Source organism: Odontesthes bonariensis, chromosome 1 (genome assembly GCF_027942865.1).
Source record: "Odontesthes bonariensis isolate fOdoBon6 chromosome 1, fOdoBon6.hap1, whole genome shotgun sequence".
NCBI classification, from domain to species: Eukaryota; Metazoa; Chordata; class Actinopteri; order Atheriniformes; family Atherinopsidae; genus Odontesthes; species Odontesthes bonariensis.
The window spans coordinates 24,574,160-24,589,459 of record NC_134506.1 but is presented as its reverse complement, the minus strand read 5'-3'; the positions used below and the strand labels follow the sequence as shown (position 1 = coordinate 24,589,459).

At 40.4% G+C, this 15,300-nt stretch overlaps 1 protein-coding gene, 1 long non-coding RNA gene and 1 other non-coding gene across 3 annotated transcripts; 1 reads left to right on the top strand and 2 right to left on the bottom strand.

The window, feature by feature from the left end:
• Window positions 1-4,281: 4,281 nt before the first annotated feature.
• Window positions 4,282-7,017, bottom strand: LOC142384936 (uncharacterized). The gene is made up of 9 exons (XR_012770130.1): window positions 6,900-7,017; window positions 6,583-6,678; window positions 5,979-6,033; window positions 5,691-5,893; window positions 5,241-5,395; window positions 5,055-5,135; window positions 4,808-4,947; window positions 4,640-4,705; window positions 4,282-4,518 (listed from the first exon to the last, which is right to left on the bottom strand). It is a non-coding gene; the product is annotated as an uncharacterized LOC142384936 (long non-coding RNA).
• A 590-nt stretch (window positions 7,018-7,607) lies between these two features.
• On the bottom strand, window positions 7,608-11,160 carry LOC142384924 (transcription factor E2F4-like). The gene is made up of 9 exons (XM_075471233.1): window positions 11,002-11,160; window positions 10,355-10,464; window positions 10,114-10,269; window positions 9,785-9,828; window positions 8,866-8,930; window positions 8,467-8,767; window positions 8,075-8,122; window positions 7,910-7,954; window positions 7,608-7,819 (listed from the first exon to the last, which is right to left on the bottom strand). The coding sequence occupies exons 1-9, from the start codon at window positions 11,158-11,160 to the stop codon at window positions 7,779-7,781; spliced, it is 969 nt and encodes a 322-aa protein (XP_075327348.1). The 3' UTR covers window positions 7,608-7,778.
• A 2,838-nt stretch (window positions 11,161-13,998) lies between these two features.
• On the top strand, window positions 13,999-14,072 carry trnai-gau (transfer RNA isoleucine (anticodon GAU)). The gene has a single exon. It is a non-coding gene; the product is annotated as a tRNA-Ile (tRNA).
• The last annotated feature ends 1,228 nt before the right edge of the window (window positions 14,073-15,300 follow it).

The following is a 15,300-nucleotide window of genomic DNA, read 5'->3' as shown; positions in this document are numbered from 1 at the left end:
AGGCGGTTTTCCCTGTTGATTTCAGAAAAAAAAACGCAGTCTAAATACAAGCAGCATTGTTTATTTTGTCTTAGGCAATAGAATTGGGTAAAGTATCACTGCAGAGAGAGGATATTAAAGCTTAATGACTGGTTACCACATCACCTTACCACTTACGCCGAATGGTTACTCAAGAGAGTGTGCATAATGTAATTAAGTTTCACAAACTTTAAGTCTGAATAATTAGTCGTAGATTATCTGTGATGGTGAAAGTATCCGCCATATCCAGCTCTGAATTGTTCAAAATAGCAAGATATATCCATTCAAACTAATTCTCAGTTTAAACTATGTTGAATATCATGATGATTTCCAGTGATGACAGAAGAAGGAATAAAAAACATAACTTTAGAACTCACCAACAGTTGTAATCCACTTCTGTCTTTAAGTGTTGGCCAGCATCTCCTTAAACTCACCAGTGACAATGCACCCCGCGCTGACCTCCTCCTGAGTGGGGCTCTCTATTTCACCATCGCTCTGACTTTCTCTTCCTTTCACTCTCCACCTGCACCCCTCCCACCAGTGTCCACTACCGCTCTGGTAGTTTAACAGGGCGGGGTGCTTGTTGTGTTTTTCCCTTGGCTCTACATCAATCTGTGGCTTTATATTTCAGTATCATTCAACAGTATTTTAGCAGTTTATTTTCTCCTGACAATGTGCGTGCAAACACACAGGAGAGTAATTAAGCTTGGGCCTTCGAAATACATTAAAACAGTCTCGTATGGCTCTACTTTGGAATGTTTTTTTATGTTTTAGCTGTTCCCAGTTCTGTATTTTGGAGCATTGTGAGACTGCAGGAAGGTCACAGCACTCAGACAGGTGAAAATCTGGATCATATTAATCACACCTAGGATATCTATCCTGTTCTCGAACTGTCCAGTGTGTCTTACTGACCAATTCTCTATTGAGCTGGTACTCATCTTGTGACATTGAGTGTGTTGGGGGTGTAGTCTTACCGAAGTGGCCGGGCCAGCAGGACTGTGCATGTTGTCACTGTTAAGACACATTTATCCCTCTCCCAGGCAAACTTACAATTGAGCCCTGTGCAAGGGCACTGGAGCTGGCTCCCCAGAGTCAGACCTCTGTCTGCGGGCCCTGAAACCCTAGAGGACTGAGTGAAAGGACCACCTCCTCCCTCCACTTGCTTTACCTGCATGATACTGTGGTCCACACAGGGACAATAACTTCCTCCTGTATTATTGATGCTGCAGGGAACAGCGATCACTCAGTGCAGCAGGGCTCGATTCACCATGGGAATAGTCAATGAGAAACTTTATCTGCCCCATACGTTCCTCCTCTCTCTAGTGGAAACTCTGTCATAGCAGCAGGGAAATCATCGGGTGAAAATAGCTGTTGAGATTGAAATACATGGTCTGAGGCCAACTTTTCACCTCATTTTCCAATAGAAAGGCAAACACATGAGACCTGAAATGTGTCCTAAACTGAGTGGTGATTCAAATGATATATTGAGTCCTTTAAATCGGTTGGTTTCGATACTTTGCGTTTCACAAAATGGCATTTAAAGCTACACAAGATTTTTACAGCTTTGGAAATACCAGATTTCTGAATTAAAAAAAATGCTGATAAAATGTGTTCCAATCATCATCTAAGTCAGAATTACAGAAATATACAAACTGCTCAAACCAGTTAAACACATACACACACACACACACACACACACACACACACACACACACACACACACACACAGATACATATATGTATATATGTACATTTTCACTGAGTTATAACTCAATGTGAAAGCCAGAAAAGTGAACTCTTAACATTTAGCAACGACCAAAACCTCCTTTAAGTGCAACAATCAGATATTTCCTGTTGGAGCTTAGGAGATATTTCAAATGATGAGGAGAAAGTCTGGACCATTCTTCCTACACAACAGTCTCAGCTCATCAAAAGTTATAGAATGTCCTGATCGAACACACTTCTTCAAATCATGCAGCTACATTTCATTTGGGTTAAAGTCAAGCCTCCATTCCTAAATGGGAATTTTCTTCATTTTCAGTCATTCTATTGTTGATACTTAACCCACTTCCAACCAAGCTTTAGGCAATGAACTGATGCCCTGAACGTTTCTTGTAAAATTTATTGATATATTTTCAAATGTATTGATCCCTCTGTGTGATAAGGTATCCTAATCCTGAGGTGGCAAAACAGACCCTAACTATGATTCTCCCTTCTACGTGCTTCACAGTTGGGATGATGCTTTAATGTAAGTTTGAAGAGCCTTTTTCCTCTAAAAAGTGTTGTGCATTTTTACAAGAAAGTTCAACTGTTCCCCCACTTCCACAAAAGACAAGACGTTGCATTTCTTGTCCATAATTTAATTTCTCTTTTTTTAAAACAATGGTTTGCATTGTGGTTTCCTGTCATCATCAGTGACATTCTTTCATGGATAATATGAATGAAGATTTTTCAGAAGTTTTAGGTGTTTCTGCAGGTTTTTTAATGCTTCCCTCGTACTCTTGGTGGAATTTCTGTAAGATGATCGCCTAGCAAGCCAGACCCGTACAGCAAAAAGCTGTAAGTAGCCCCGGAGCAAATTCATTTTGCAGCCGCTAGGGGCGTCCAGATTTCTAGGCTGGTAAGATGACTGAATGTCTTCTAATTGTAAATAGTTGGTCTTACTGGGCATTGAATGAACACCCCGATCTTGAAATGCAATCTCCAGCTTCTTGCATCTAAGATATTGTGATCTTTGCTGTGATTGAAGATTGAAGACCATTGGCAGCCAGACATTGCATGTTTTCTTTTAGAGGGGAACTTATACTTAAACTTATATTCTCATCTCCTGAATCAGTACCACTGAGCCCAAGTGCTTTTTGGAGAAGGTGTTAGTAGAGATTTCTATCATTTCCAGCCTTGAAAGAGAATGACTGCACAATATGTTCAACACATATGTGAATAGTACAACTGCTTGTGTGTTAGTAGTTTAGTAACATAAGGCCAGACATTTTACAAGTAATCAAAACAAAAGTCCAGGTTATTCCAAAGAGTTCACAAAACTCTGCTTTCTTGTTGCCCAGACTGAGACCAAAGGGGCCTTCAAATACATACAGGTTATCTTACAGCATTCAATGGAATATCAAAACTGGCCTCACAGCAAGGGGATTCCTGGTTTGAAACCCGGCTGGGTCCTTTCTGTGTGCAGTTTGCATGTTCTCCCCGTCTATGCGTGGGGTGCTACAGCTTCCTCCCACCGCGCAAAAACATGCACGTTCGGTTAATTGGTGCCTTTAAATTGTCCCTAGGAGTGAGCGTGCATGGTTGTGTGTCTCGTTTGTCTCTGTGTGGCCCTGTGGTGGACTGGCTGTCACGTCCATGGGGTTTTCCCCGTGTTTTTAGTTTTATGTTTTTTCATGTGTTAGGTTGTTTCATGTCTTGGTTTTTGAGTTCATGTTTAGTTTTGCCATTGTTTTTCCCTCACTTCCCATGTTCAGTTCATTAGGTTCACTCACGCCACCTGCATTCATTGTCCCTAGCTGCACGCATTTGTCAATCACTCCCAGTTCAGTATTTAGTTTCCAGGTTTCCCCTTTCATTTTGATGAAATCCTTTTTCTGTTTTTCACCCCTCATGCCACACTTCAACAAAGCCAAGTGTTTTTTCATACCCTGTCATGCCAAGTCTTTTGTTTTTCTTGACACAGTTATATTCATGTTTTTGATTCCACAGTCTAGTTTTGTCTTCCAGCTCAGCCGCGCCTTTTGTTAACCTTGTTTTTGAATAATAAACCCAGTTTTGCCTTACACCTGTGGAGTCCGCATCCGTGTCCTGCCAACCCGCACCCTGACACTGGCGACCTGTCCAGGGTGTACCCTGCCTCTCGCCCAATGACAGCTGGGATAGGCTCCAGCCCCCCTGTGACACTGAGTTGAATGAAGCTGGTATAGAAAATGGATGGATGGAACACAACAGAGCATAAAAACTACTGTAATTCATGTGATCAAGAAAAGAAATGTTTGCAGAAAGTGTTCGCCCCTGGGAACAGGGGTTTTCGTGTGTTATGTTTGGTCTATGAAATCAATTTTTGAGAGTAAAATAATTATCCTTAAAAGACTTACCATGAAGCCACGACAGCCTTTAAATCACAACTTTACCACTTTTGTAATTACTGCTCTTTTCCTGTGGAGGGCAGCATGAATCCAGATCTAAAGTACCTTTTAGTGTTTTTTTTTTTTGTATCACTGTTATAGGATTTCTAATCATAATAAAGAGGAACAGAAATCATTGTTACATGTTAGTTTTTATTCATTACTGAACCACATTCATATCAAAAGGTAAATCACAGAAACATGTCTAAGTCTGATGAGATGCGATGCAAGAACAGTAAGACAAGCAGTAAATGCCAAAGATCCAAAATTGTGTTTCAGAACAAGACTTCTGTCATGGCAGGAGCTTTTTGAAGGGAACCCAGAGAGCTCTTTCCTTTGCTGCAGTCGTCAGCTGCACATCTCGACGGGCCTGCAGGATACACGGTGGTTTCACTTTCGTATCAAAACTCAATTGGATCATCGTCATGGCGTCAGGTTATCACCTTAAGAAATGCATGGCAGATGTTTCATGACTTGAATTAATGACTCACCTTAGAAATGATATTTCTTTTATATTCCAAGTTCTTCACGGCAGATTTTAAGGAGTCAACATTTTCCTGTAAGCGAAAGCACGTTTCTGTGAATATCTTGTGGAAAAATGAAAAAAAAATACGCACTTGCAAAACACAGAGCACACAGATGTGAATCTAAGACAGCACCTCAGCTTTGCTTGTGAGCCTGCTGAGGGCAGTGTGGTCCATGTTAGAGGCTTCTCCAGCATTACGTTCCCCACATCTGCTTTGCACTGAGAGCTCTCAATATTGGTGGCGAACGACTTGTACAGCTCATCACTTTTTAGCTGTGTGAAATGGGTAGGCACACACATAAAAAAAAAAAGGCTTTTCATCCATGGTGCACATGAATAATGCTATCTGAGCACTGTGCAGCGCAATCTTTGGCTTCTACCTCACTGAATTTCTGCTCCAAGACTTTATGATCCAATTTCAGCTCTTCCAGCTTCTTTGTTTTGGGCTTCTTTTCGTTGGCCTGTCAAAAATAATTTAACAAATTCCACTTGTCCTGTGCATGGTGTGGCACCCACAGAAGCTAATTTAAGGTTTCTTGTTATAGATAGAAAACTCAAACACACACCTTTTTTGCTGAGAAACTTATCCTCTTCTCAGTGTATGCAATTTCTTTCTTGACTTTTGAGAAAAAAGCTCAGCAAGGTCTCCGTTATTTTTCAAAACAGAACGATAGTCGTCTCTCATCTTGTCAACTTTTGCTGTCTTTTCGCTAATTGTTTTCTAGATGGTGAGAATGAAACAAGCCGTGTGAGAAAAGGAAAACATCTGGATCAATAAATACTTCAATACAAAACTGTCAGCAACTGAGTTATTGCTCAAAAGAACATAATAAGCTTGTCAAAGTTGAAGGTTTTTCTTTATTTTACTAAACTCCTAATCAATCAACAAATTTAATGACCAATCAAAACAAGGTGAGTGTGTCAGATTGATTAATTATAGAGGGGAAAATTAGTCGCCAATGGCCTAAACAAAGCATCCAAAACAAGTTTGTTGCTGCGTGTGCTTGCGCATATACCTTTAATGTTCCAACTTTCTCTGCATCCTGTTTTATGTCAACAACAATCGCACTGGTGTCATTGAAGATTTTGTTGTGGTCCTCTCTCAGAGCAGAGATGTGGCCGTTCCACTGGAGCTCCTTCTCGCTGGTCACACTTTTGCTTAAGTTCTCCAACTCTTGTTGCAGCAGCTCCATCCTTTCCTCATATTTTGCTGTAGTTTCTGCTCAAATTGTATCAAAAACATGGCAGCCAGTCAGTTTTTGATAACATGAGGTGTTAGATTCAACTCGGGAGAAGTTATTTACCTCCAAGTTACCTTTCCCAAACGTTCCTTGTTGTAGTCATTTCCTCATCATGTTTCTGTTGAGATAACGACCAAGTTGATGTCTGTGCAACATGTTCTCACCCCAAAGTTGTCACATACATGTTATGTTACTCATTCGAAGTGCAGGATAGCGCTCGACATCATATCTTTACCTAAGCTGGGTAGCACAACTAAGATGGACTACAAAAAGCACATCAGATCGTTTAACCCATGCAAAGTGCCTGTTACCACTGGGACCACTTTGGATCAGGACCACATCTACTCCAGTGTTCAGGACATGCTGATGAGAAGTGGGACACTGGAACAAGGCATATTAAGACTAAGTACTTTGAAAATACAGAATTTATGAAGTGCTAACAGAGGACCACAGTTCTAATTACACTATATTTTCAGCATTGTGAAGCTTGACAGGTATTTAAAATTGGGTGTTTGGAGAGATTGTAACTGAGAATCCCTCAATCTCACATGCAGTCTTAGTTTTTAGACGCGTCTCTTGAGGAGCCATCCAAACAGTATGAAAGCGGAATAATAACTTGCTGGGATTCACCTACAATGCACACTTCCAAACACATTACATCACTGACCTGCTCCTTGGACATCTCCTCTTTGGTAAGGCCATTTATCAGAGTGGGCGTCCTTGCCTTTGGAGGGTTTATACCTGAATTTTTATTTTTGGGTGGCTGGGAAAAAAAATAAATAAATAAATCAACATCACTCGTAAGGTTAGCAATACTTGCCTCGATGCCTGTTTTTATAAGTAAGGTTAGCTTAGATTCGGTCAGCACAGGCAGAAGCTAAACCAACTATGCATCTGATCAGTGTAGCCGTTAGCTGCTAGTTAGCAAACAATTAATGACAGCTTATCGACGTAAATGGTTGATTTAAACACCGCGTTGATTACCATTATTTGTGTTGCTCAAATAACGTTGAGACCGGTGATGTGAGGGTCGTTTTAAAGACAGACTACAGTAGACAGGAGTCAGGGGTCCCAGCTTGAGCCGACTGTTTCAAAAAACACGTCTCCATGGCAACACAATGAGGGGCGGGGCTTCAAGCTGGAGCAGGGTAAAAATCACCGGACATTACTTCATTACAGGTGGTTTACGTGAGTATTTCTTTTATATCTTGTTTTATACTGTATGCTCGTTGAAGTTTCTGTTTCAGGTTATACAGACAGGTGACTGTATGAATAGAAGTATACATATACATGTTTGTAACTTCAACTAAAATAGTTGTCTGCTACAGATGTTGAATGAGTTACCTGTAATTTATACATGACTTTTAAATGTCATGTATAAATGCGTCAGCTACACTTAAATGGCTTAAAGAAGAAAAGGAATTCTCAGTCCTACAAATGGCTCATATATATATACATATATATTCTTTTTTCCCTTTTGGACACTGCTTCATGAACGCAAAAGTGTGAATAATCAACATTTCCCGTGAGTCATTCATGTCTTTGGTGGTGCCTGATTTTTCCTCTAGCACCACCATCACATTGATGATTTTAAGTTGTCATATTCTCAAGATTTTAGCAGTTCACAACTTAAAGGGCGTGTACTCTGCGTTACGATCCATGTTTCGGACGCTGAATGAAATGGACACAATATTTGAAATCCTTGTTTTATTATTTGTTAAAACCAAATAACTGTTTGATATTTGATATCAGGAAAATATCCCCTTGTGACAAAACACAAGAGCTGATGGTCAAACATTGAGGGGGATGTCGAAGAGGTCAGAGCGGCCTTCGCTCTCATTCAGGCTGCAGACATATTCACGCTCAGATGGGTGGTGTAGATAGGCGGACGAGTGGAGAAAACACTGTAGGAGAGGTTGACATGCGGTTAACGAAAATATTACATGACATGTGATGAATAAATGTACATGAAGTGAGACAGTACCTACGCTTACCTTCAGAAGCCATGAGCTGTGTGATCAGATCTGCATTTTTTACTTCTACAAAAGTGAGGGAAGGCATGTTTAATCATCAAGTAGGATAATGTCAAGTAGACTGACTACTATCATGGAATTATTAGTATAAATAATGGAGGGACACAGCAAGACTACCAACACTACCTTTGGACTGATCTCTTTGGTCCAGAAGTTCATTTGATACATCAAGAACTGGAAGAAATCATTTTCTCTTTAAGTCAGTTTAAAAGCTCCAAGCAAAAGAAACATACAAGATATGTGAAAGCCGTCATTGTGCACGTACGCAGGACAGTGAAAAACATGGAAACTGAAGAACTAGAAACCGCTGAGAAGCCTGACGTCTGTGTCTTTTCCTCCACAGTTCAAATAGTGATTTAAATGCAACGTTGGTCACTTATAGACTTGTTCAATGTTTGAAATAAATGGTAAAAAGACATTAAGTTGGTTTTTTTACACTTTATATCAACAAGGCAAGGGGTCGGGTTAATGTAAAAAGTCTATTTCAGTGGCACATTAATGAAAATTAAAGTACTCACATGCAGGTTCGTCGGTCCTGCAGGGTTCAGACTTTATGAATGATGACGCATGAAGCGGCTGCATGTCTTCCACAGCTGTACATTTAGATTTAGTGCCATGTGTGCTATGAACTGAAGCCTGATAGGACTCTGTGCCGTTTTCTTTCTCGACTGACTTGATACACAGTAAAATTTCATCAGGCGGTGGGACTGGAAGCACAACAGGAGGAGAGGTGACTGAATATTTATTAAGAAGTACAACATCTATGGGTCCCCTGATGCTTTTCATGTGGATCTGGTACTTTGCCGGGCAATCTGAGACCTGAAAGGAGATGTATTCACTTCTGATCAATCCAGCTGTTTAAAGACAGGGAGCAGAGAGGAAGAAGCCATGAAAAGATCAAATGATGCAGAACCTACAGCTTTAGGAATGGGAACATCTAGCTGTGTTCCAGGTGCTGGTTGTACTGCCAAAAGAGTGTGGCCTGAAAAAGAACAAGACAGTCATTTAGTCTTTTATACATTTCAAGAACAAACAAGTTATTTTGCCTCTTTACTGAAAAACAGGTTATGATGTTTTGCCAGCCGTGTTGATACTTATTAAACTACTGAAGCAGCAGCCTCCTTGGAGAGCAACAGCTCATCCATTCAGAACATAATATTCTCATGTAACACATTTGTTTAATACTCTCTGCTTAATTTTCAGTTACATCCCTTTTAACATACATGCCGCTGGATACATCATCGTGTGTCCAAGAGGCACCACCAATATTCTGCTTTCCTGACTGACCACTTCCTGAGCTTTTCTCTTTAGGAACGGTGAGGTCTGCTATGAAGCTACATCATTGGCATTAGCGTCGTCATGGCAGCAGCTTCTACCATTTCAGATGCCAAACCAGGTTGGCTGTCTGCTCTGAGTGCTGTGGGTGACAGACAACAGGACTCGTACCCCATCGTGAGTATCAAACACCTCCCTAGGATGTGCTTCATGGTTCTCATCACCAGGCACAGAGGGCAGACTGGGGACTCTGCTTTCCCATAACAAGCTTGGTACAACATCAAGAGTTTTACTTGATGAGTCACTTGACACTATGTACTTTTCCATTGGCTCTCCTCTAATCCAGGTTTACAGATGTTATATTTCAACCATCCTGTTGGCCAATGCCTCCACAACTGATGCTTGCACCACACCCTGGATCAATATCCTCTCATCTTTTCCTCACAGCCCATCACTGATAAACATGGCGTTGCCACACAGGCAGGTCCTTCCACAAAAAGGGCAGAAACACGAACATAATTGAGAGTGGTAAAAAAAAAAAAGAATGGGATTGTACATTACCATTGAAGCAACTGCAGATATCTTCATGAGTCACATAGGTCAGAGTTGATTTGGGTTAAGAAATATTGAGGAGAAACATCAAGGATTGATGCAAATAGTTCACTGTTATAAACAATAAATGACCACACTGAATCTGTTTAGATCTGCTCACAGGTCTGCCAAGAATCTGATCTACATTTAAAGCAGGAACATTTCAAAGAATAAAACAGATTTATGTTCTTTTTGCTCAGATTTGAACAACAAAAACAACATGTTGGCCAGAATACCCATCAAACACTGAAATGTTATAGTTTTAAGAGATATTTTCTTTTTTTTTTAAAAAAGGATATTTTCTGCAGTCTTCTGTTATGTGTGTGATGCTCCGTTCAACCAAGAGTTTCTGCTGGTCCAACATAAATTCTTTCTGCTCCAAATCACTCAGCTCAGACCTTAACTTTATGAGATTATTGCCAAAAAAAAGTGGATTTTCTTCTGGATCTGCGCCTCTGATCAAACAAAAAGCAGATATTTTACACTTTGAAACTTTATGTCTTTGCACTCTGGGAACACAAAGGACAGTTAAAAACTTACATCCACTTCACAGTGCTCTTGGATATTTTGACTATAAGACCAACGCCCTCCAGCACATTTGTGATGTCATAGATTCTTCTTTTCTGTCCAACAGCCAGGACGCTGACCGCCTGAGAGGACGCAAAGGCACACTTTATCAACATTATCTCACTTGGTTCATTTTGTTTTTTGGAAAAATGCTGCTACAGCCTATGCTCTGGATGTTGAGCAAAGATATTTGTTTTTAAGTCAAAATCAGCTTGGAAAAGAAACACAGAGCTAAATATTTAGATGGCTTTTTCTTGTGAAAGTTGACTGAACTAGTTGCTATCGTTTAATACGACAGCTTCTGCTACATGAATGATATGCATTGTTTTCTATATTTACTGAAATGCAACATAAACTGTAAGCAGACTTCAATTACTGTAATCGATCCTTTCTTTACATCTTTGTTTGGTTACAGAAGTGGGAAACATTTTGGATGTGCGTCAAGTTTATAGGTGGTTCAGCACTTACTGTTTGACCAGTTGCATGCGTATAAACTTATAATTTAAGCACAGTCACGATATAAAGAAAGCCATAAAAGTGACTTTATATGCAAAGTTTGATAAAAGGCTGTAGCGTGTCGGAATCGGTGCTCCTTGAACTTTGGGCAGCTGTTGACTTACGTATTTGAGGTCCAGCTCTCCGCCTTCAGAATCTTGTAGTAACTTGACAAACCTCGTGGCGAGCATGCTAAGGCTCCTCAGGCTCCTGGGGCATTTGAGGTTTCGGTCCAGCACAAGCGTTTCCTCGTCTGGACTGGATGGGCTGCCATCAGGGTCCATGCTGCCACACAGCAGAGACAACAAGACAAACAAACCTGAGGGATTCCTGGCGGTTTGAATGAGCTGCACGCGCACGTCGCCAACCTTCTTTCGAAATAAAACCTTGTGCGCGTTCAATTTATATGTCTGCTTCGAGAGTGTTTGAGCTTTGCCCATAAATGTAGGGCAAAATAAATCACCTAAAGAGTCAACACATTTTTGTAGGCCTACTGCATCTGTACTTTTAACTTTAGAACTGTTATGGTCACTGATGAAGGTTTATTATGAAATTCCTATACCGGAAGTACTTCTAGAGCTACTCAGAGCTGTAGAGTACTGGAGCTACTAAACCAACTAAATAAGTTTTGGAAAGGCGTTGTTACACACACTGAGATATATTAGTATCTTATCAGTGTCAAGCATGAAAACCTGAATACGGAAACATATTATTTAATTATTTAAATAATATCTCATTCGTTGTCATGACAATAAGCACACAGTTGCTAGTGCGAAGCTAACAATAGCTGGGTTTCACTTGACGTCACTTCCATATTTTAACCTAAGTGTTGGTCTACAGGAGCTGGAGCCCATTGAAAACACTGTGTTTTGTCTGCCACTTTTTTGGCCAAAATGCCTCAGTTCTGTGCCGTTTTTGGATGTTGCAATCGGTCTAACCGAGAGAAGGGAAAGGGTTACTATCGAGTACCTAAGGAAATATCCCATAGAGGTGAGAAATGGAAAAAACTCGCAGAACAACGCCAAAAAAAGTGGATAGCTAACCTACGTTTACAGACTGGAGGAGCTGAATCTGCGGTGACCACTTCGTCAAAGGTATGTGCGAAATCTAACTGTTTTGTAGTAGTGCAGTAAAGTTCTGCTTTACTGCCCAGCCCTGCACTACACACTGCATTTTCCATTGGGATAATGCTCCATAAACAACACAGAAAACAAACTTACCATGGCGAACACCAAAACACAATCATTTCTGTAGACGTTTTACTCCGAGTTTGCTGATCCATCCGCTGTGGTAATAGTTGTATGCCTCCAAACTTTTGTGGGCCTTCATCTGTTGCTTGGTGTAGTAAGACGTATGGAGAACCAGGTAGCTCGTTATGTCCACAGCCTCTATTGAGAATGAGGAGTCACGTGACTCCTGTCGGCCATGTTGGCAGGAGACGCTATTGGTTGCCAGGGGCGTTTTTTTTTTTTTTTTTTTTGAGAACACCTTCTAGAGTGAGTGGGATTTTCGGATATACTACAGTTATAGTGTAATAACACTGTAATAACTAATACTACAGTAATAGTGTGCTAATACTACAGTAATAGTGTAGACTGTAATAACTAATACTACAGTAATAGTGTACTTATACTACAGTAATAGTGTAATAACTAATAGTAAAGTAATAGTGTACGAATACTACAGTAAAAGTGTACGTTTCACGGAGCGAGCTCCTGGTTTTACTTTCCAAGTGAAAGCGGCCATTTTAGTCCTTTGTAGCCGAAATAGCTCAGTTGGGAGAGCGTTAGACTGAAGATCTGAAGGTCCCTGGGTCAATCCCAAGTTTTGGCAAAGACTACTATGAATTGTGGATGTTTGTCAAGAGGGAACAACAGCCCATGTTAGGAAAGTGAACTGGTAAAAAGATATAAACTCCAAAAAACCTGCATTAATGAAAACACAGGAGGCTTCTTCGTCAGCTACAAAAATCAATTATTGCGCTTTTGTGGCCTTTATCTGGCTCCCCAGCTTTGTCGTCTACGCTCCACGGAGCGAGCTCCCGGTTTTACTTTCGAAATGAAAGCTGCCAATTTGGCCTTTAGTAGCCGAAATAGCTCAGTTGGGAGAGCGTTAGACTGAAGATCTGAAGGTCCCTGGTTCAATCCCAGGTTTTGGCAAAGACTACTGTGCTTTGTGGATGTTTGTCAAGAGGGAACAACAGCCCATGTTAGGAAAGTGAACTGATAAAAAGGAATTATCTCAAAAAACCAAGATTAATGAAAATACTCAAGGCTGGTATGAAAGAGAACTAGTAAAAAGGAATTATATCGAAAAACCTGCATTAATGAAAACACACAAGGCTTCTTCCTCAGCTACAACAGTCAGTTATTGCATTTTTTTTGTGGCCTTTATCTGGCTCTCCAGCTTTGTCGTCTACGCTCCATGGAGCGAGTTCCTGGTTTTATGTTCCAAATGAAAACGGCCACTTTAGCCCTTTGTAGCCGAAATAGCTCAGTTGGGAGAGCGTCAGACTGAAGGTCCCTGGTTCAATCCCGGGTTTCGGCAAAGACTACTGTGCTTTGTGGATGTTTGTCAAGAGGGAACAACAGCCCATGTTAGGAAAGTGAACTGGTAAAAAGATATAAACTCCAAAAAACCTGCATTAATGAAAACACAGGAGGCTTCTTCCTCAGCTACAACAGTCAGTTATTGCATTTTTTTTGTGGCCTTTATCTGGCTCTCCAGCTTTGTCGTCTACGCTCCATGGAGCGAGTTCCTGGTTTTATGTTCCAAATGAAAACGGCCACTTTAGCCCTTTGTAGCCGAAATAGCTCAGTTGGGAGAGCGTCAGACTGAAGGTCCCTGGTTCAATCCCGGGTTTCGGCAAAGACTACTGTGCTTTGTGGATGTTTGTCAAGAGGGAACAACAGCCCATGTTAGGAAAGTGAACTGGTAAAAAGATATAAACTCCAAAAAACCTGCATTAATGAAAACACAGGAGGCTTCTTCGTCAGCTACAAAAATCAATTATTGCTCTTTTGTGGCCTTTATCTGGCTCTCCAGCTTTGACGTCTACGCTCCACAGAGCCAGCTCCCGGTTTTATTTTCCAAATGAAAGCTGCCATTTTAGCCCTTTAGTAGCCGAAATAGTTCAGTTGGGACAGCGTCAGACTGATAGATCTGAAGGTCCCTGGTTCAATCCCAGGTTTCGGCAAAGACTACTATGAATTTTGGATGTTTGTCAAGAGGGAACAAAGGCCCATGTTAGGAAAGTGAACTGATAAAAAGGAATTATATCGAAAAAACAAGATTAATGAAAATACACAAGGCTTCTTCCTCAGCTACAACAGTCAGTTATTGCATTTTTTTTGTGGCCTTTATCTGGCTCCCCAGCTATGTCGTCGACGCTCCACGAAGCGAGTTCCTGGTTTTACTTTCCAAATGAAAACGGCCATTTTAGCCCTTTGTAGCCGAAATAGCTCAGTTGGGAGAGCGTCAGACTGAAGGTCCCTGGTTCAATCCCGGGTTTCGGTAAAGACTGCTGTGCTTTGTGGATGTTTGTCAAGCGGGAACAACAGCCCATGTTAGGAAAGTGAACTGGTAAAAAGGCATAAACTCCAAAAAATCTGCATTAATGAAAACAAAGGAGGCTTCTTCCTCAGCTACAACAATCAATTATTGCATTTTTGTGGCCTTTATCTGACTCTCCAGCTTTGTCGTCTACGCTCCACGGAGCGAGCTCCCGGTTTTACTTTCCAAATGAAAGCGGCCATTTTAGCCCTTTGTAGCCTAACTAGCTCAGTTGGGAGAGCGTCAGACTGAAGATCTGAAGGTCCCTGGTTCAAACCCGGATTTTGGGAAAGACTACTATGAACTGTGGATGTTTGTCAAGAGGGAACAACAGCCCACGTTAGGAATGTAGACTTTTGCCAACGGAACAATAATAACTAATACTACAGTAATAGTGTACTAATACTACAGTAATAGTTTAATAACACTGTAATAACTACAGTAACACTACAGTACTATAGTAATAGTGTAGACTGTAATAACTAATACTACAGTAATAGTGTAGACTGTAATAACTAATACTATATTAATATTGTAATAACACTGTAATAACTAATACTACAGTAATAATGTACTAATACTACAGTAATAGTGTAGACTGTAATAACTAATACTACAGTAATAGTGTAATAACACTACTAACACTGTAATAACTAATACTATAGTAATAGTGTACTAATACTACGGTAATAGTGTAACAACACTGTAATAACACTGTAATAACTAATACTACAGTAATAGTGTAATAAAACTGTAATAACACTGTAATATCTAATGCTACAGTAATATTGTAATAACACTAATAACTAATACAAGAGTAATAGTGTAATAACACTAATAACTAATCCTTCAGTAATAGTTTACTAATACTA